The sequence below is a fragment of the Danio aesculapii genome, chromosome 5 (assembly GCF_903798145.1).
Source record: "Danio aesculapii chromosome 5, fDanAes4.1, whole genome shotgun sequence".
Classification (NCBI taxonomy): Eukaryota; Metazoa; Chordata; class Actinopteri; order Cypriniformes; family Danionidae; genus Danio; species Danio aesculapii.
Genome location: NC_079439.1, coordinates 3,553,230 through 3,576,629, shown reverse-complemented (window position 1 = coordinate 3,576,629; position 23,400 = coordinate 3,553,230). Strand labels below are relative to the sequence as shown.

The 23,400-nt window shown below is 37.0% G+C and overlaps 1 protein-coding gene across 1 annotated transcript in view; it reads left to right on the top strand.

Annotated features, from left to right (window-relative positions):
• Positions 1–23,400, top strand: part of LOC130229898 (peripheral-type benzodiazepine receptor-associated protein 1) — a 262,006-nt gene that overhangs the window by 159,501 nt on the left and 79,105 nt on the right. The window contains exons 7-11 of the mRNA XM_056458919.1: positions 9,676–9,837; positions 14,546–14,629; positions 16,587–16,676; positions 17,358–17,480; positions 19,666–19,770. Of these exons, the coding sequence (XP_056314894.1) occupies positions 9,676–9,837; positions 14,546–14,629; positions 16,587–16,676; positions 17,358–17,480; positions 19,666–19,770 (564 nt within the window). The remainder of the gene's footprint in view (positions 1–9,675; positions 9,838–14,545; positions 14,630–16,586; positions 16,677–17,357; positions 17,481–19,665; positions 19,771–23,400) is intronic.

Below are 23,400 nucleotides of genomic sequence, written 5' to 3'. Positions count from 1 at the left end.
ATACAGCCTTATTTCAGTTGTCAAGTTTTGTAAAAAATCTATCTATTGAATTAATCAGTCTATTAAAAAAACTTTAAATAGAATTATGCATTATAGGCTTAAATTATAGAGAGAAATAAAAGATGAACTGGTGTTGTGCCAAGAACTGCACCCCCTCTGAAATGTGCATATATTTATGGAAGCATATGAGTAGCATAATTCATTTCAAATGTAATATGCAAAATGGCAATGCAATATGGTAAATGGCAATGTATTTCTGTATTTATTTATTTATTTTTTTTATTTATTTATTTATTTTTTTTCTTCACTTCCGCCTTTAGTGAAGTTTTTTTTCCCTCTCCGCTGTCGCCACTAGCTTGCAAGGTTCGGGATCTGTAGAGCTGCGCATCGTTGGATTTGCTCTTCAGTATTTGGACTCTCAGTAGTGATTATTAAACCACACTGAACTGAACTAAACTGAACTGAACTTAAACACTACAAACTGAACTACACTGTTCCTATTTACTATGACCTTTTATGTGAAGCTGCTTTGACACAATCTACATTGTAAAAGCGCTATACAAATAAAGGTGAAGTGAATTGAATTGAATATTTCAATGTGGATTTTCCAAGACATATGTGCAATGAAAATTAAATGGCATCATTTGCATTTCTTATATCAAACACGATTTTAATGTGTAAATTGTATCCTCATTTTAATGCTTTATAAGTTGCAAAATTAAATTGAAAATGCAATACACAAACTGAATTTGATGTGTATAAAATACAAGCAGAAACTGTAGCAAAACGTTTATCATTTAAATGTTATTTGTCTGAAATGCATTTACACTCGCGTCTAGGAAACGCAGGATTACATTTTCAGCATAACACTGTGGGATGTGTGTAGCACAATTCATTTTGAAATGTAATACACAAAATTATAATGCAATATGTTAATAGCACTGTATTTCAGTTAGCATTTTCCAAGACATATGTGCAATGTTTGGTCCAAAATGAAAATGAAAAAAGAGAATCCATTTTCATTTAATACATCGCCACCAATGAAAGCCGATGTAAAATTGAAAATGCATTCTGGGCTGGCCATGCCCATATACGGCGGCCGTGGCTGCAAGGCGGTTATTAGATTTTGTCGTCACGGCTGCTGCAGGGACTATTTGGGACATTTGGCAGCATAAACATGGTGAAGTCTGTTCCTCAACTACTTCATGAAGCTGCACAAGCCCTCGAGTGTGAACTGGGAAGTTCTTTAGAAAACCAATCACCTCCTAGCTCAGTAAAGTTGGTTTTAGCTTTGATATTAGCTGGACATTCGCGCGTACAGTTTTAGGGATCATCTGCTATATATATATATATATATATATATATATATATATATATATATATATATATATATATATATATATATATATATATATATATATTTTTTTTTTTTTTTTTTTTTTTTTTTTCGTTTGTTTAAAACCCACCAAAATGCCTAATTTCAGAAACAGGCACATAACATCAGTCTGTACTACTGTCAATATTTTTATTTTTCATTTATTTGTAAACCTAGTTTTAAAATGCATTTCACTTCCTGTTTCTTGCTTGACCCATCCAAATAATGATCACATTAACCTATAGTTTAACCAATTATGGTCTTTGTTCATTCATTCATTCATTTTCTACCGCTTTTCCGGGGCTGGGTCGTGGGGGCAGAGAGAACCCCAGATTTCCCTCTCCCCAGACACTTCCTCCAGCTTGTCCGGGGGGATCCTCAGGTGTTTCCAGGTAAGCCGAGAGACATAGTCCCTCCAGTGTGTCCTGTGTCTACCCTGAGGCCTTCTGCCGGTGGGACATGCCTGGAACACCTCCCAAGTTAGGCATCCGAAACTGATGCCCGAGCCACCTCAGCTGACTTCTCTGGATGTGGAGGAGCAGCGGTTCTACTCCAAGCTCCTTCCGGGTGACAGAGCTCCTCACTGTATACATAAGGGTGCGTCCTGCCACCCTCCGAAGGAAACTCATTTCAGCTGCTTGTATCTGAGATCTTGTCCTCTCAGCCATGACCCAAAGCTTATGACCATAGGTGAGAGTAGGAACGAAGATTGACCGGTAAATCGAAAGCTTTGCCTTTCGGCTCAGCTCCTTCTTCACCACAACGGACCGGTATATCGACTGCATTACTGCTGCCGCTGCACCAATCCGCCTGTCAATCTCACGTTCCATCCTTCCCTCACTCGTGAACAAAACCCAGAGATACTTGAACTCCTCCACCTGGGGTAAGGACTTTCCTCCAACCTGGATATGGCAAAAAACCTTTTTTCAGTGGAGCACCATGGCCCCGGACTTGGAGGTGCTGATTCTCATCCCATGATTTCATCTCATCTCATGGTCTTTGGGTTTTTTTCTTTAAATGTGGACTGAGAATGCTAATGAAAGTCTATGAAGGGGGTGCGTGCATTTTGACCGCAGGGGTGCTTTTCTCTTCACAACAACGGGCATGCAGATCATGAAGCAGATCAATATTGATCTTTCTTTTGAGGTGTCAATGCGGAAATGAAGAAAACAACAGGCCTAATACTAAATATTATGAGATTATAATATGATAAAATGATCAGATGGTAACTTCGGTCAATTTTCCTAACGGATAAACAGCTCTCGGTAATATTTCAACATGCTTTAGCAGGTGTTACACATTAAAAATACTATAGGGATGTATAGTAAAGCGAAATATTTAGGAATAAGCATTATATTGTATATATCTACAACTCTTCATTAATGAATTACACTGCTTAATGTAGTATCATTAGTAACTATTATGAGCTAATAGGTATTACCATAGTTTACTTTAGCTATTGCTGCAGTAAACTATATATATATATATATATATATATATATATATATATATATATATATACACACACACACAGTGATGTAGCCTGGTTTGTTAGTTTGTTGAATTGTTTTGTTTTCTCACTACAATCGATCTGCTCTACCAAGCCGAGACCACCTCATTCAGGCGATCTCAGACTGATTGTTTTGGCTCAAACCCGAGCACGATTGCGGGATCCACATATGCCAGATGAACCACGCTTACTTGGCAAACAAGACAGGTTCTGAAACAAAAGTCTGAGCCAAATATTAATATTTAGGAATAAGCATTATATTGTATATATTTACAACTCTTCATTAATGAATTACACTGCTTAATGTAGTATCATTAGTAATTATTATGAATTAATAGGAATTACCATAGTTTACTTTAGCTTTTACTGCAGTAAACTATATATATATATCTTTCCATCAAGCAAGTTTCTCATGTTAGCTTGACAAACAAGACAAGTTCTGAAATAAAAGTCTGAGCTTGAAAGCACCTTGTATTTGCACGCAATTGACAAACAGTGACAGCCAAATTAAACCTCTTGTCGAGCCCTGTAGTGTGTGTGAATGTGTTCATGTGGTTTAATAAGCATGTGAATGTGTACATGTGTGCCAATGTGTGTTTTTTGTTAATGCATGGGTGTGTTAGTATGAGTGTATGCTTGTGTGTTAATGAGTTTGTGTGTCTCTCTGTGAGTGTGTGTGTGTGTTAATGAGCATGTGAGAAAGTACGTTATAGTGAGCGTGTCAATGTGTATATGTCTGTGTGTGAATGTGTTTGTGACATTGTGTGCGCACGTGTGTGTTAATGTGTTTTAATATATATATGTGTGTGTGTGCGTGTGAATGTGTGTTAATGCGTGTGAATGTGTGTTAATGAGCGAGTGTGTGTGTGCTGCTGCTGAAGTGAGCGTTTGACTCTGTTCCTGATTGGCTGTTTGATCCTGTTAGCGGGTCGTGGCTTTGACTGAATGGAATAGTTCCTCTTAGAGCATAAGCAGGTAGTGTTACTATAATAAACCACTAAGGCATTTGACCCATGACCCTCCGAGTAAAGACAAATGTCATCCGCTCCCATCACCGATGCTCTCTGTTCACACACACTAAATGCCACTGACAGGGGACAACTGAAGGTCAATTCCAAGACCAATGACAAAGAAATGGGTCATGTTATTTATTCTCTTTATGACTTTCTTATCCACAAGTAGTGTCAGGGAGGTTACTTTGCAAATGTAATAGATTACAGATGACAAATTACCCTATTTAAAATGTAGTAAGTAGTGTACCTTTTCAATTACTTTATAAAAGTAACTTGATTACTTCAGTTTCTAATGGATATTTTCAACTAAATCATTTCAAGCGTTTATACCAAGCAGGTGTGAGCTTACAGTAGCTCTGAATTTCTAAATCTTCCATCACTTCAATTAAGATTAAATTAATTTAGTTTTAAAATACAGCCAACACAAAACCAGACCTTATAACCACAGTGTTTACTGTTGTTACAAAATCTAAATGCAACTTAAATCCAAGTCAGTCATATCTTAGTGATCACTAAAACTGTCAATGAAACATATATGAGGCATAATAGTTCAGTTCAGTTATTTACTGTAAATAATATTGTACCAAACAGAAACTAAATATAGTGTATAAAACTACAAATCCAATACAAGCAGGTGTTACACATTAAAAATACTATAGGGATGTATAGTAAAGTGAAATATTTATGAATAAGCAGTATATTGTATATATTTACAACTCTTCATTAATGAATTACACTGCTTAATGTAGTATCATTAGTAACTATTATGAGCTAATAGGAATTACCATAGTTTACTTTAGCTATTACTGCAGTAAACTATATATATATATATATATATATATATATATATATATATATATATATATATATATATATATATATATATATACACACACAGTGATGTAGCCTGGTTTGTTAGTTTGTTGGATTGTTTTGTTTTCTCACTACAATCGATCTGCTCTACCAAGCCGAGACCACCTCATTCAGGCGATCTCAGACTGATTGTTTTGGCTCAAACCCGAGCACGATTGCGGGATCCACATATGCCAGATGAACCACGCTTACTTGGCAAACAAGACAGGTTCTGAAACAAAAGTCTGAGCCAAATATTAATATTTAGGAATAAGCATTATATTGTATATATTTACAACTCTTCATTAATGAATTACACTGCTTAATGTAGTATTATTAGTAATTATTATGAATTAATAGGAGTTACCATAGTTTACTTTAGCTTTTACTGCAGTAAACTATATATATATATATCTTTCCATCAAGCAAGTTTCTCATGTTAGCCTAATTGGTTTGCGGCTTCACCGACCGGAGTAAGAGGTGGCAGTAGCGCACCAAAATGTTTGTTGTCGACTATCGTAAAACAGGAATAAAAAGAAATCGTCAATCTCACCATCATATGGATTTACCTTCATCATCTAGATACCGGCCTCACAGCTCTGTGAATGTTGGTGCTGTCGCTTTTTGATCTGCGATTGGTAAATGTAGCTTGTGTTGACGCTACTGCGCTACTTCACTAATAAAATAGCTTCGCTACTGAAAAGCTTTTTGGTTTATAAAGTTGCGACGCTTCCACCACACTACTGAGAAATGTAGTTAAGCTCGTAGTGTCACTACTTGTAGCGTAGCTACCGCTCAACACTGTTAATGTGATAAAAGGCTGGTTGTAGTAGCCTACTGCTTTCAGCAGCAGAGAGGATTAACGTAACTGGGAGACGTGGTGCACCACAATCAAACCAGAAAACTAATCAAAAGCATCAGAATAGCAGCGCTCTACTAAATGACCTTAGCAGAAGACATCGTGCATATCAAAACAGGCAAAGCAACAGATCAATATTAATCAACATATTTAGATGTAACCCCATTTGTAATCTTTACCATTTTCATGAGTAACTGTAATTTAATTACACATTTTTAATCAGTAACTTTAACGAATAACTGTTACTTTTATTTTTTGATTAAATTGACAACTAGTTACTCCCCAACACTGTCCACAAATGAGGAATCACCACATAATTACATTTAACATCATCATATACAGGCCCATAGCCAGCCTAGTGAAAGGGGTGGTTCTTTTTTCTCAAAAATTGACCTTTTTACAGTTATTCTCCTCATTTTCTATTTAACTACGAACGTAAGTATTTGTAGTTTAAATAGCTATACAGCATTTTAAGCACTATTCATTTCTGGATTAGCTTGTCGGGGTGGTCATAACCACACTTTTTGATCTACCAAAGCCTTACCAAAACATTTAGAATAAAGGAATATGAAAAAAAAAACTTATATATATATATATATATATATATATACGTGTTATTTTCATCAAATATTATTAGTAAAAAAGAAATCTGTTATAGTTTTAAATTAAAAACTGCCTGTTAAGGCTAAGTATTGTCATTTAACAACAAACTGGCCAGCACATTCAACTTTCAGAAAGATGAAAGATGACTTCACGTAAGTCAGATTCTTCTGTCTTAAAGCCTTCGAGAAGTTATTTTCACAATTGATGATGGCAGAGCAGTCAAAATAGGACAAATGAGCTCATGTAGGGACAAATTCTGGACCTTTGTCAGTGGGGGGTTGGGTCTCTCGAACCACTCGAACCCTACGGGCTTGATATATGTGTCACATAAACAACAAGTAACTCAAATCATTCAACATCATCACATAAAATCACATTAAAAAAAAACATAAACCAAAATAGGGATGCTCCGATCAGGATTTTTGCAGCCGATACAGAGTTCTTGTCATGGTGATCGGCTGATACCGAATACCTATTCTAATGCTTTATAATGCATTAAGCACATTTTCCCTCTAAGTATGATACTTAAGTGGAGATCTCTCCTTATCTAAGAGAATAAATGAAGAATGTTAAATATAATCCCTTAAACACGACCATTTGGGTGTGAACATGATGAAAGAAGAATATGCGGGAGACTCGAGGAGCTTTTGGGTCATAGGCATAGATGGGACAGGGGTGATTGCTCCACTCGCGTTCACAGCTGCTCAAAACACTGGATATACAATGATTGCAACAAAGAGATTATCACTCACTCGAGTCACGTACAAACAGTTTCTGCACATCTGTATATGTTTTAGCTGAACGCAGAAATTCCTCACACCCCCACATTGTGTGTTGTATCTGCTGTATGTATAACCCAGGTGCGCACGTGCATCTGCTTGTAAACTCATAAATGAGCATCACGGTGCACTGAAGAAATAATTCATTTGACACCCCTAATAATTCAACAATGCACTCGGTTTAAATTGACTGCCCTTTGGTTATGTTGGGGGCTGTTTTTGCCCCATTGACTTCCATTATAATCACGTTTTTTGATTGCAAAGCCATGACAGCATATACTCATGCATTCTTAAGTAAAAGTAAAAATAATATGCAGTTATCACAGGTAATCCATAATAGACACAGTGGAGAAAACCCGCATCTCTTTAACAGCCGAGAAGAGAGGAAAAGTTACCTCACGAACACGCCAGCGGGTCAAATGTCCAAAGTGAGAGAGAGAGAGGCAGAGATGGAGTCTTACAGCATTTCTCTCTAGTAGTGAAATAGCGGCTGTGTGCTGTGCCTTCTTCAGTGCAGTGAAAGACTGTCCAGCAAACTCACAAGCAGTTGAATTGTGCATAATTATCTACCTTTTAAGTAGTAAGAGCATTATTTACTCGCCCTCGCCTCCTTCGCCATAGTATTCTACTGCGACATCGCGCATAGGAGATAAATGACGTCAGTACGTAATTACCTGTTATGATCTATTACTGAACAGATATCGAATTGTCCCCATCTGCATCACGGTGCACTGAAGAAATAATTCATTTGACACCCCTAATAATTCAACAATGCACTCTGTTTAAATTGACTGCCCTTTGGTTATGTTGGTGCTGTTTTTGCCTCATTGACTTCCATTATAATCACGTTTTTTGATTGCAGAGCCATGACAGCATATATTCATGCATTCTTAATTGTTGCTGGTTTTCGCTGTTTGAAAGCGGGCCCGTTTTTAATTTTCGCTGTTGTCATCAGTTGCAGTACCAAAAACACGTAGTTTCTGGATATACTATATAGAGTTGAAGTCAGAATTATTAGCCCCCCTGAATTATAATCCCCCCTCCCCCCAGTTTCTGTTTAACAGAGAGATTTCCTCAACACATTTCTGAACATAATAGTTTTAATAACTCATCTCTAATAACTGATTTATTTTCTCTTTGTCATGATGACAGTAAATAATATTAGACTAGATATTCTTCAAGACACTTCTATACAGCTTAAAGTGACATTTAAAGGCTTAACTAGGTTAATTAGGTTAACTAGGCAGGTTAGGGTAATTAGGCAAGTTATTGTATTACAGTGGTTTGTTCTGTAGACTATCGAAAATAACTATAGGTTAAAGGGGCTAATAATATTGACCTTAAAATGGTTCATAAACAATCAAAAACTGATTTTATTCTAGCCAAAATAAAACAAATAAGACTTTTTTCAGAAGAAAACATATTATCAGACATACTGTGAACATTTCCTTGCTCTGTTAAACATAATTTGGAAACTATTTAAAAGAGAAAAAAATTCAATGGGGGGGCTAATAATTCTGACTTCAAATGTGTGTGGTTATATAAAGTATAGTGCGTGCATGCATGCGTCTGTCCGTCCGCCCTTTATCGCACTTACCTTGATATGTCTGAGAAACTCAAACTAAGCAGCTCAGCTCTCAGAACACAGTAAGTGTATATTTGCACACACACTATGATCTGATGTTTTACTCCATACAAAAGCCAGAAACCTTTTTTTTTTTTTGCTTTGACCTGTCTAAAGGGTTAAAGCTGACAACTAGGCATGACTTCAATCAGGATTTTTGCAGCTGTATGAAATTCAAAAGTTTACATTCTTAATTACCTATTTCTAAATAGTCTGTCTCTAAAAGTGAGGGGGACATATCCCCCCGGTTGCTGCGCCCCTGCCCATCAAGTCATTAAATGTGATTATCAGCCGATACCGATCTTCGGTCTATCAATCGCAGCATCCCTATTGCCAACTAATGATCAACTTTACTTAAAAGTTTTAGCTCTTCCCAACAGGGAAAACCAGCAACAATCAAGACTGCATGAATATATGCTGTCATGGCTTTGCAATCAAACAAATGTGATTAAAATTGGAAGTTAATAAGATAAAAACAGCCACCAACATACTGTAACCAAAGGGGAGTCAATTTGAACACTACACAAGGGTTAAATATGTGGATTTGTATTATTGGTTATTTTTCATAACGTGATGACAAACCTGTATCACCTTCCTTAGTTGTTTTATACTCTAATGAGAAAAAAGTCTTAATGTTTTAATATAAAAAAATTATATATTTGTTATTGAAATTGGAGGAGTGTTTCTAGTTTTAATGCAAAAACATTTTTGCTTGGTTTTGATTTCTATATTATTAGAGTTATATATAAGTTAAATAAGTAAATGACTTTTCTTTAGACCTTATATTTATATTATTATTTAAAATAATGTACTTTTAATGTTTTAATGTGTTTTCTCACTTATGATAATTATGGCATTTATGCAAAATATGTAAAAAATATATGTATTAATTTATACTAAATATATTATTGAATTGCTTTTTATTTAAAAATGTAAAATATTTTCAAGTACTTTTGATTTCCTTTGTCAAATATTAATTCTTTTAGTTTTTGTTTGAAATGTAACGTCTGATCTTCTGATGCTCAATGATTGAGTTGCTTTTTCTTTTTTTGATCGACAGGTTGCATTTGAAACCCCGCCCACAGTAGTAGATGAGGCCCCTGTTAAGGAGGAGGAGACTCCTGCAGAGGGGGAGGAGCCAGAAACACAATTGAAGCCAGAGCAGGGCACAAGCTCCACCCACCAGGAAGAGCAGACCACAGAAGAGCGTCTTCAGTTGCTGGTGAGAGCAGGGCCGGATTAACATAAGGGCTAGGTGGGACCCACAGAAGGAGGCGGCCCTTGATTGGCTAAAGAATTACTTTGCACCATGACGCGACAAACACCTTTTTCCATGCTTTCGCTAATGCATGTTGCTAATGTGAAGATTTTCTTTCGGCTCGCTGGTGTTCAAAAACAGTGACACTGCTAAACTATGACTTGGAGCTACTTTAGCTGAGTTTTGAATATCCCTGTTTAGTCCCCAGTTAGAATGACAAGTGTCCCTTTTTTCCCAGGAAAGTCCCTTATTTCCCAGCACAGTTCCTTATTTTGGTGTAACTGCGAAAACAGTCCAGCCAAAGGCAGACTAGCCAAGCACATCATATAACAAAAAGTTACAGTCAAACAGTATGTGTTATTAATGTGCAGTAAGAGAAGCCAGGAGAGGCAGAATCATACAGAATGGACTCACGACTGAAGTGCAATCTCGGCTGTGCACCCACGCATAATCAAGACAGTGTGTGACCATATCAAATAACCAGGGGTTTTCAAACTTTTAGGACCATACCCTCCCCAAATTGTCCAAAATTATAATGCATGCGCTAACATCATTCACATATTACTTTCTGCGTTTAATGTGTGTAGAATTAATCACATTGAAACATAAATATTCAGCTTACCTGATTCAGTGTGAGCAAACTAACACAACATCTTCAGCGTTTTCACGTTATAAATAAAACTACTCTACTAACCAAAAATGCGGAGAATACTTACAGCAGGTGGCGCTCACTTCTAAACTAGTGTGTTTAGACAGTGGAGTTATCTACGTGATGCGAGATGTGTCACATGACATCTAAACTCCTCGATTCCCTGGGGAAGGCTGACACCAGAGATCAGGCGACTGCCACATACACACATACAAGACGGTAACAGCGATCAACACAAGAACAAGACCAAAATCAAAACTCTAAATTCACATCAATATCACAGCACATAACAACAAGCCAAAGCACACACAAAAGCAAGCAAAGACAGAGCAAAGCAGCTTCCCCGCTCGAGTCTCTTTAAACTTTAAGCTCCTATCCTGATTGGTGGCGAAGGTGATGACGTCACAGGTGATGGAATGGAATGGAATGGAGATTGACGTCTTCACGGACGAATGGGAAACTGGAATGGGTGATGCTTAGAATTGACACAGAAAGAGAGGGAGGGAGGGAGAGAGAGAGAGTGCACACACACAAGCAAAACATACAGGCATATACATATGACTGTAACAGTTGTGGAGTATCTATCATAAGAAAATAATTGGTTTAAGTCTAAAACTAAACCAGTTAGAAAGCAAACTTTTATTTTAATGAATTTCCCCTTTTATTAAACGACTGTAGTAATCCAGAACAATGAAATATTGATGCTGACATTAATCAGACAGTATATCTGGGAAAAAAACTAAATCATGCTAACCTTCTGTTATTGACTGACTCAACACCAAATGGAGAATTAGAAGTATGGCTGTTAAAGATATTTTAGTCATGTTAATTCATTCATGCTTTTACAGGGCTTAAAGAATTGTCCAGCGTGCGGCTGTGAGGGGAAAAAAAACTTTAGAGCCTGCACATGCGGTTTAACTAGGGATGCTCAAAATAATCGCTTAACCGTTAACCAAAAGGGTGCGTTTGTAACCGATTAATGCTATAAGTTAAACGATTAAAAAATATTATTTTAGATATTTTTAAAGTTTGGCTGCATAAGGGTCTGATCACAGCGAACGCGCTTTTTGCATTGGGGGGGCATCTGTTGAATGGTTTAATGGCCGTGAGTGTTTTTCGTGCTGCTTATGTGCCATGCGTGCCTCACGTTTTGCCGTTGCGCGCCGTGTGCTCGAGTGGAAAAAGCGCGTTACGTCAGTCTTGTCTGTTTCATTCTTCAATTAAATGAAAGCACTGCAGGGTTTGTGTTGAGGTGGCAGCAGGGTTTGTGTTGTCAAGATGACTACGGCGAACTTTTAATCATGGAGGAGAGACTTGTGATCGCTGTTTCAAGTTATCCAGAGCTGTATGCCTTAACAGATTGTGAATATCACAATATTATTAAAAATTACAATTATAACATCGACAGCAACACGACTCGCGCACAATATGGTCAGCTGATTCAGTCGTTTCCTAGTGACATACTAAAGAGCACTGCGCTTCGTTTTTTCTTGCCCACATAAAGGCAGTGTGGTGCGCCTCGTGGTTTTGGAACGGAAAGGCGTGCTCTTTGTGATCGGCCCTTAAATGTGCAACAAATATTTGTTAACTCGTGGGACGGTAACACTTGCAAACACACGTGTCTACTTATATTTTGCCAAAGAAGCAAAATAAAAAGAATATTTCTGGTCACAGTTTGACACCAATGAGTTGACATAAACCAGCGCTGATGCTGATCTCCTCTGTGCTGCCTGGAGCCGCGTCATAAACTCAACATATAGGCTATTGATGATTTAGTGTTCAACCAACAAACCAAGCTTTTTTCCATTTGGAAAGTTACAGTTATTAATAGCTCTTATATAATATCAGTTTTTAAAATAGCCTACATAATCTACCAATCAAACAAATCCAAATAATAAAGGCTTTCATTTTACAGCTTATAAAACATGTATGCAAATTAATGCAATATCATATCACACAACAAAATTGTTAAACTAAAAGTCAACATATGAGCCTTGAGGTTCATTGTCATTTTCTTTCATCATACGCAGCGTGCGCACACATGAACCGCGAGTGAAACAGAGGAAATAAGTCATAATCATAAGACATGATCTTTAATATAATGACTTTTATTAAAAATGTTGACAGAGGTTTTGTGAAATAATAATAACAGCGGAGCATTAATTAAATGTTTATTTCCTGTGAAGCGATTGATTTGACATAGGCTGATATTTTTATTTGACCGAAGAAAAAAACATGATTGGACAAACAGCAGACCCTCAGCCTCCTCCACTGCACCAGCTCCATCTTCTGGTCCAAATGTCTTAAAGAAAGAGTTTGCAGGACTTACAACCCAGAAAAAAAAGAAAAAATAAGTGATAATAGCCCTGATTTCACTTCTGATCTTCAGTTTAGCAGATCAGTTCTTTAGCACTTTGAGCACTTGTTATTGTTTAGAAGAAAACACTTGATTTGACAGAGTACTTTTAAATAAATGGTGCAAAGCATAATCATTGAAGATAGTCTATCTCAGTCTCTGTTTACCAGTTTTAAGCACTTTAAGCTCTTGTTACTTTATTTTGTTATTATCATCAACATTTGTTACATTATTTCTTTAACTTTAACCCCTGTTTTTACCAGCCTCAGACACAGGCATCAACTTTAAAGCTTATTACCGGCCTGAATCCCGGTCTTTAAAGGGGTTAATTGTTGACTGCAGGGATCTTAAACATTCTTTTAGCCAACTTGACACCTTTTCAAACTTTCAGCAGGCTTTCTCAAGCCACCATAACGTTTGTTCTCAAACTTTAACATCTAGTTTTCTTAGCTTTCTCAAGCCACCATAACTATTTATTTATTTAGTTTTTTATTTAGGAAAATGCTTATATTTATTATTATATGTTGATTAGTGCAGAATTATGTTTCCCATTTGCTTCTGTGAATAAAAAAAATCTTTATCTGAGCTTGAGAATGGTCAAAACATGACTTTTAGATGATTTTAATCCAGTTAAAGGGATAGTTCATCCAAAATTGAAAATTCTCTCATTATTCACTCACCTTTTTTGTTCAAACCCTGTTTCCTTTATTTTCATTTTTGAGTGAACTATCCCTTTAAGTGGTTACTTCATGAGAGTGAATGTATAGCCTAATTCTACCCCTTAGCCCTTCCCCTTACCTTTTGCGCATTCACGTGAAGGGGTAGGGATGTCCCAATTCTCTTTAGCTTGCAGGCGTAGGGCTAAGGGCAAGGGCTAGATTACTCTTAAAACTGATGTTTTCTAGGACCACACTCGAAACCAAGGGTTAGGAACATTTCCTAGAATACGCCAGCTACAACGGCAGCATGGCAGCACCCGGAAGTCAGGAGATCCATTTTTTTTGTCATTATTATGAATTTTTACGACAAACATGAACGTTTTAATACATTCATAACTGTGTTCGTGTTTTACTGTCATGCTAAAATAAAAACCGCTAATTTTAATCCATAATAATAACTCCTGTACAGCAGTCCCACAACATTCTGACACTCGATGACACTGGAATACCCTGTCAGAAAAGTCTAGTGTCTTGTAATGAGCTTTTTACAGTGTCTGCTATAATGTTAATGTTGTTTTCGTGTGTTTACACTGATGAATATAGCCACTGTGTTAATACACAGTACAGTAAGATCTTATTGGCACATTATATCAGGATGATAACATTATATCAATGCCTTTGGTGATTTGCTGAAGATAAATACCAAAAAATAAAGCAACCGGAATAACTACAGCAGTCGCCATCATTGATCTCATATGAAGCAAGAGCTCACGATGACATATGATGACGTGTGCAGGTGCTGTAGTGCTGTCCCAATTCTTAGAGGTGAATTTTGAAGCCCTTCCCCTTCACACTCGGGGTATAGAAATAGAATAGAGATTGGGCCTAAATATTTTTTATGTTGCTCATGCATATCAGCCAGATTCGTGACTGCAGTCATGCAAAGAGTTTGATTCTGCTCAATATTTATATCTGTTTGTGGAGAGGTTATGTGGTGTTTCTCTGCAGGAAAGTGAGCTGGGAAAGAAGAGGAAAGAATGTGAAGTTCTTGAGCATGAGGTCCGCAAGAGACAGAAACGATGTCTCGATTTGGTGAGTGTGTTTCCCTTAATTTCAGTGATCATCTGCATTTCAGGATAGAAAACATGACAAACTCTCACACAGATTTTAATCTTGTCCTGTTTTTATTAGGGATGCACCAATATCATGTTTTTGGATCCAATCCCGATACCAAAATTCTGAGTATCGACCGATACAGATCCCTATACTGTGCCTTTTTTAGTTTTATTTTTTAGGCACAGTGTCTAAAGTTTTGGTGATGAACTCAAATAATATATCTTCTTTAGTAAAAATAACTACTGTATATATGACAGACAACACATTCTACCTAAAACATGATGCTTGCTGTAAACTAAGCTACGTTATTTAAGCATTCGTTAAAACATTGCTCTGTTGTGGTCAAGCTTATGGTTCCTTTTTTTTTAGTACGATTTTTCTTTGAAATCTGTAATAGGCCACCACTATTGACCCTAATCAAAACACAAACTGGTCTGTTAAATAAAATATCAATATAAACAAAATGTCAGTGAAATATCCACAGTTTCAGAGTAGCCTATATTAGGCTAAATCATTTTCTGTTAATGACAATCCATATTGCACCCGTCAGGTTCACTTTTATTAGTTTAGTCAACTACTTTGACCACACTGAGCCAGGCTTTACAAACTATTCGCAGCACTGAAAGTATTCCCCTCAGAGGAATAAACTCAGTCAGAAAGATGAGAGAACAGAAACTTTTAATATTACAGAATAATTTTACGTCGCATCTGAGCAGCCGGTGAAGCACTTGATGCATCACAGAGACTAGCAGAGTGCGCAGACCTCTGGTATCTGTGGACACTTTCAAAACTTAGCAGCACAAAGGGAAGAAATCAGTGCGTTGAGGATCTGTCCAATGTATTATTCAGCCTTTTCTAATTAAACTGTCTGGTAGGCCTACTTTGTGTGTGAAGAGCAGGTAATAACCCTCTCTGCTCCACTGTTGCAAATGTGATCTGCTGGTTTATATAACAAACACAGCGCAGCATGATTTAGAAACAGCAATCAACTCCTTGTTGCAGGTCAAAATTAACCCATTTAATGCACAACTAAATGCATTTCTCCACTGATTACTTATATTAACAGGAGCAAATAGTCTTGGAGAGAGTTTTTTGTGTTGTCATGAAAGCGACACGCAGTTTGAATAGTGAATGAATGGAGAATTATTGACAGGCGCAGCGGAGGCAAGCGCTGAACTGAACATGAATTTAACCACGTGAATATTCATCTGTGCTTCACATTCAACTATAGTAGGCTTCAGAACATTTAGGATATAGCAGCCTACATGACAACGTTCTAGGCCCTTATAATAGGCTACCTTCATGGCTTTTGTTGGCTTATAAATGACACAGAATATAGCCCATGCGCAAGATCGTGTTTGGATCGGTACCATCTGCCTGATACCAGATCCAGCAAAAATATGCGGTATCGAACCAATATCCGATCCAAGTATCGGGATCGGTGCATCCCTAGTTTTAACTTAATTTTGTAAAAGTCGATGTTTATTTTTTGAGAACGTTTGGTGTACCAAAGGTGTTTTTTATTTTGTTATAGATGACAAACTTGATTTCACAAAGTTTTAAATGAGTTTTAATGATCAGATTTGAAGTGATAATTCTCATAACTCATAATAAAGTGTAAAGAAAACACCTCTCTGATTTAAAGTGTTCAGATTTTAAATGAACTTAACTGGCATGACTGCACATTACAGTAGCGATGAATAAAGTAATGTGTATATATTTATATATTATAGAAATTTAAATTCAACAACTACTTAAATAAATAAGAAGACTAATATGTTTATATAAGATAATGAAAAGAAATGCAACAACAAAATAAAATAATAATGTAATAAAAAATGAAATCTCTCTGTGTGTGTGTGTGTGTGCGTGCGTGCGTGCGTGCGTTTGTTTGTGTGTGTGTGTGTGTGTTTGTGTGTGTGTGTGGTGACAGGAGAACCAGCTAGTGGACGAGCGCAGCAGAAATGAGCTGTTAGTGGAGGAGGCAGATCTCCTCAGGAGAAAGGCTCAGCTGCTTGACCAGGTCAAACACTCTTACACTTCCACACTAGATAGTTTTTTCCTGATTTCTAGACCGTGCGCAGTGTGCACTGACTATTTTTCACATCAATAAAATAGCAAAAGTGCGTTCAGAGACACCGTAAGTTCATGTGCACAGTGCGCTTTACACTTATTAAAATAGAGCCCACAGTGTTAAAGTGTTATCATCTATCATAAATATTGCACACTCTCAATGCAGTTTTTGATTTATTATTAAGTTACATAGGAATTGTTGGTGTATATATTAAAAATCATAATCATTTTTGACTCGTTGTATCTTCAGACATTAAAGGGATACGGACAGTTCACTCAAACATTAAAATTCTGTTGTCATTCACTCATCCTTTACTTGTTCAATAATGTTTCTTTCTTCTACTGAACACAAATGACAAAAACCTGTTACCATTGACTGATTTGTTTTTTCCTTTTATGGAAATCAATGTTTTCCACCTTTAATTCATTCTTAATATCGTCTTTTGTGCTTGATGGAAAACAGAAACTCATGATATAGTAAAGGACAAGTAAATGAGTTTTCATTTTTGGGTGAACTGTCTCTTTAAATAAATGAACTATTTAAAAAGCTGCAGTAGTTTTTGTTATGGTACAGAGCTGTGAAACTACTGCTGAACTCCTCTGTACTGACAGTGATTGTGTTTTTCTGCAGTCTCGGGCTGAAAATGAGGAGCTAAAGGAACAGCTCTGTGTGTTGAGCGCTCAGCATAGTTCAGTTCTGGAGGAGAACCAGCGACTCCGTGCAAAGCTGGAGAACCTAGAGCAGGTCCTAAAGGTACAAAAAACAACACTTTACAGTGTATATATGTATATATATATATATATATATATATGTATATATGTATATGTGTTCACTTTTGTATGAAAACATGATCAGTGTTTCAGTAATCAATGTTATACAGTTGAAGTCAAAATAATTCACCCTCCCTGTGCATTTTTTTTCTTTCCCAAAAGATTTTTAACAGATTCAGGAATTTTTCACAGTATTTCCTATAATATTTTTTCTTCTGGAGAGTCTTTGTTTTATTTCGGCTAAAATGAAAGCAGTTTTTAATGTTTTTAAACCATTTTAAGCACAATATTATTAGCCCTCTTAAGCAATATTTGACCACTGTTAAGCAATGACTTGCTTAATTACCCTAACTTTACCCTAATTAACCTGGTAAAGTCTAGATCGGATATGCGGCCAGCTGGAAGTGCGATATGCACATTAATATAGCAGCATTTTTTTTATGACACTGTATAACAATAATTAATATTTCTACAGTACTGTGATGGTTGAGTTTAGGGTTGGTGTGGGGTTAAGCATTAAAAAATACAGTTTATTGGGTAATTTAATAGATAGCATAAATAATACTCGGCGCAACAACTGTTTTTACATTACTGTGATGGTTGGGTTTAGAGTTGGGGTGGGGGTAGAAGTTAATAAAATACAATAAATGGGAAATTTCATAAATAATTAATTACATATTAATTAAATAATTAATAATAAATAATTAATTTCATAAATAATTCTCATTAACTTCCAGCCGCATCCATATCTGATCTAGCAACAACCAGTTACCCTGGTTAAACCTATAAAAGTCACTTTAAGCTGAATGTTAGTATCTTGAAAAAATATTATTTACTGTCGTCATGACAAAGATAAAATAAATCAGTTATTAGAAATGAGTTATTAAAACTATTATGATTAGAAATGTGCTGAAAACAATCTTAAACATGTTTGTTAAACAGAAATTACTGTAGAAAATATACAGGGGCGCTAATAATTCAGGATGGCTAATAATTCTTCAGCTGTATGTACTGTAAATACACATTTGTTTCAGTCCCAAATTTTGTCTTGAAATTATGTTTAATATAAGAAAAAGCTAAATATGTTTAAACATTTTTTAAAACTAAATATTGAAATAATATTAAAATAATATATTTTAAAAAGTTTGATCACAGTGTCAGACTGAGTGCCAAAACACACTTGGAGCCATTCAGCAATAAGGGACGTGTCTAGTAAAAGAAGCTGAGTTACTAAAAATGGGCGTAGTCTTGTTGGGTTTAAATGGACAGTTCACCCCAAAAAAGAAAACCTTCAGCCTTCACTTGTTTCAACCCCTATATGAATTTCTTCTTCTGCTGTACACAAGAGAAAATATTTTGGAGAATGTTGGAAACCTGGAACCATTGACTTCAATATTATTTGTTTTCTTACTATGGAAGTCGATGGTTACAGGTTAAAGAGGTTTAATATGTATTGATTAGATTAGAAACCTTACCTTGTTGCTGGAGTGCAGTGAGTGCACTATTCTGTGCTTCTGAATGGCTGTATTCACATTTCTGTTGTGTTTCATGCAAACAGCCAAATTGCTTATCACTGCGTATCTCGTGACGTAGCGTGTTTTTAGGACACTGGGTTACAATGTGACCTGCTCACCTAATGTTTATGCTTGTAATATTTATATTATTTGATCAATAATAACCACCTCATGTGGAACTCTGAGTCTGCGTCTCATTTCAGAGTCTGCTACTGTCCACTGGAGGTCGCATTTCAGTCATGGATGCACATATTTAGAGAGCCTTCCTGACTGAATGAATGTGTGAAATACTGTTTTCCATCAAGGCAACCCGGGTGCTGGGATATAATTGGCTAAACTGGCATTAGGCGGGTTAAATGACCAAAACAAAGACAGATGTTCCAGGACGTAACGCACATTTTCAAAGCAGAATATCTGACTTCAGCATTGTTTGTCAGATAAACAAGAATGTTCACTGAGCATGTTTCTGAAATATCTGCAAACATATTAAGGTGTTTTTATGCTTTACAAGAGTCAAAAACTTACATACAGCACCTTTAAATATCTGATCCCGACATGACACAAATGATTAGACTACAAATTAAACTACTGAAGAAGATTGTTGATGTCTATATATATATGTGTGTGTGTGTGTGTGTGTGTGTGTGTGTTCAGCACATGCGAGAGGTCACCGAGCGCAGGCAGCAGCTGGAACTGGAGCATGAACAGGCGCTGGCAATCCTTAAATTCAAGCAGGATGAAATCAAGAGACTCCAGCGGGTCAGTGCGGCACACACTCTTACTAATCCTGGTTTTGTTAGCTCATGCTGCTAGTTTTGTGGTGAACAATTCATCTGTGCTTTTCGTTAAGAAAGGAAAATAACAGTTTGCCCTTGTAATCTAAACCCTGTTTGTTTTTTAGTTAAACTCTCTCATTAAGTTTGTCTGAGGTGTTGCCCAATATCTCAGACAGACCTCATTTGAGAATTGAACTGAAAACAATCAGGAAGTGCATTATTAGATTTCAATTTTAGATTACGCTCCTGTAGCTGTCAGTTTTGACAGCAAAAAAGTGGTAAGGATGAGGTGTCTGTTAGCTTGTAATAACTCTCCCCAAACCCTTTTTATGGAACTAAGTCAAAAGTATTGAAATAAATAGCTTGTTGAATAGCACTGAAAAATAAGGCATTGAATTATTGAATTGAACTTTTATTTGATAGATTTTAGACAAGCTGTACAAAAAAACAAGTATCCCATACATTTTGAAATAACTGTCGAGGATAAACACACAATAAAGCCCTGGGCTTGTTTCCATTGTGGTCCTCGCTGTTAAATAAAACAAAGCATGGCTTCAAAATACAGTTGATGCATAAAACAAACAGTACCTCCACATTTTAAAACAGGAACACAATTATTCACTAATACATTTATTCCTTCATTCATTTATTTTCTTTTCGGCTTAGTCCCTCTATTAATCAGGGATCGCCACAGCGGAATGAACCGCCAGCCCATCCAGTATATGTTTTACACAGTGGATGCCTCTCCAGCTGTAACCCTCAAGTGCTTGTACAACCCCAAATCAGAAAAAAGTTGGGGCAGTATGGAAAACGCAAATAAAAAAGAAAGTAGCGATTTCTAAATGTACTTTGACTTGTATTTCAGACAATATGAACACAAAATATTTCATGTTTTGTCTGGTCGACTTCATTTCATTTGTAAATATACATCTTTTCCTGTCATTCAGACCTGCAACACAGTTGTGACAGGATCCGTTTAGGGCTAGTAATCAGGTAAACTGGGGAAATAATGATGTGATGTGAAACTGGTGATGTCAACAGGTGATTGTTATTATGATCTGGTACAAAAGCAGCATCCAAGAAAGGTCTAGTCCTTTAGGAGCAAAGATGGGCCGAGGATGACCAGTTTGCCAACAAATATGTGAGGAAATGATTGAAATGTTTAAAGACAATGTTCCTCAAAAAAAAGATAGGAAGACATTTGGATATTTCACCTTAAACAGTGCAGAACATCATTAAAAGATTCAAGGAATCTGGAGGAATATCAGTGCGTAAAGGACAAGAGCACAAGCCTAAGCTGAAGAACTGTGATCTCCGATCCCTCAAGCGGCGCTGCATCAAGAATCCTCATTCATCTATAAGCAATATCACCATGTGGGCTCAGGACTACTGCAGCAAACCTTTGTCAAGTACCACAAGACAGAGTTACATCCACAAATGCCAGATATAACTGTACTGTGCCAAAAGGAAGCCCTATGTTAACAGTGTCCAGAAGCACTATTGACTTCTCTGGGCTCAAAGGTATCTGGGATAAGCCATCACACAGTGGAAACAAGTACTGTAGGCAGATGAATCAGTATTTCAGGTATTTATTAGGAGAAATGGACATCGTGTGCTCTTGACAAAAGAAGAATAGGATCATCCAGACTGTTACCAGCAACAAGTCCAAAAGCCAGGATCTGTCATGGTATGAGGTTGTGTCAGTGCCCTGGGCAAAGGTAACTTGCACTTCTGTGATGCTCCATTAATGCTGAAAGTACAGAGAGATGCTGGAGCACAATATGCTGCCTTCTTTTCCAGGGACGCTCATGCATATTTCAACAAGACAATGCAAAACCACATTCTGCACACATTACAGAGTCCTGCTGCGGAGGAAAAGGATACAGGTACTGGACTGGCCTGCCTGCAGTCCCGACCTGTCTCCAATAGAGAATGTGTGGCGCATTTTGATGTGCAAAATGCAACAATGAAGACCCTGTACTGCTGCCCACCTGAAGTCTTGTTTGCAGGAAGAACGGGACACAATGACTCCTGAAGCTGTTCACTTGCATCACTTGGTGTCTTGAGTCCCTAATGGCTCATTCCACTGACTAGTACGGTTCGGGTCGGTACGGGTCACCTTTATCAGGCTTGCTTTTCCACTAACAAGGGTACCCTTTTGGTGAGCGTGGTGTACGACAGAAAGTTTCAGTCGACGTCATTCTCGCTCGAGGAAATGTCTACAATAAAGCTGTACGGGTCACTTACATATCATATGAGAAGCTCTTCTCACAAAACAGATGCTTCACACACATAAATACTTCTGTATAATGTTTATTACTAACTTTTCTATGAACATGAGTTGATTATAACTGCAGATCAATGACAGTGTGAAACAGCCTACTGTAACATCTGTAATTATATTAAATAACTAAATAAATGAACATATATAAACACATACAGCCCCTTACAGTCTCCGATATGTTACCAACTACAGAAGAACACACAGCAGACATTTCGTCAGTATTTAGGTTCAAAAACAACACAAAATATAGCCTACAGTCAGTGAAAACCTCTCGTCTGTGTCTGTAATCTTCAGCAGCACATGTAGCCTCTGTTAGAGAGTAATTCTGTCATTCCCAGTTCTTATTAGTCCAAAAGGTGAAGATAATAAGTTAGTTAATCATGGCATTTTGTTCATGTTTGCTGAAATAATGTGACCCTTTTTTCTGGCTTCTCGTTTGTTTTTCACGCTTCACTCTCGCGTTTGTCAGTGTCTGACAGGATCGGGTTTCAAAAGCACGTCAATAATCAAGCGCAGGTTATTATCATCAGCTCAAGAAGTTTGTTATGTCTGATAACGTTATAGACGCATGCCGAGCGCAAGGAAGAAAGCAAAACCGCTCGCACTTCAGACTGCCTCGTATAAAACTAAGAGGCACAGGGTAGATTTTGCTCTACTCCATGGCTTTGTGGCTGTTCATCAAGACGACGACAAGGTTTGTTTGAGCCCGAGTCGACCATGGCTCGTTATTATATGTATATATAATTCCGCTGTAATCTCTCGCTGTGTATTTCAAACATGGCAGATTTTTTGTTTTCATTCTGACTTGTTGCGTAAGCGAATGACGTATCTCTGTAAACCAATAGCGTTCAGCTGCGCGTGTGGCTCCGCCTTTTGGTACCCTTTCTCGTGTTTGGTACCCTTTCGAAAGAGTGCCGAAAAGTGGTACAGCTCGGTTTGGTACGCTTTTTGACAGTGGAAACGGCCATAAAAGCGTACCGTACCGTACCACTTAGTGGAATCGGGCCATAAATGTCTTTAAAGTGTTGTGAAAAGTAATGGCAACATTACAAAGTGGTAAATGCTTTACTGATACAACTTTTTTAAATGTGTTGCAAGAACTGAAATTGGAATACATGTTTGTGTGGAAAAAAACAAACAAACAAACAATAAAAATGATGAGGAACACATTGAATAATGCTTGTTGTATTGTCTGCAGGTACATTTGGAAATCACTACTTCTTCATTTGCATATTCCACACTGTCCCAACTTTTTCTGATTTGGAGTTGTACTTCAATACTTCTGGCATTGATTTTGTTCCAGACCTTTTCCCGATCTTTCTGAATGAA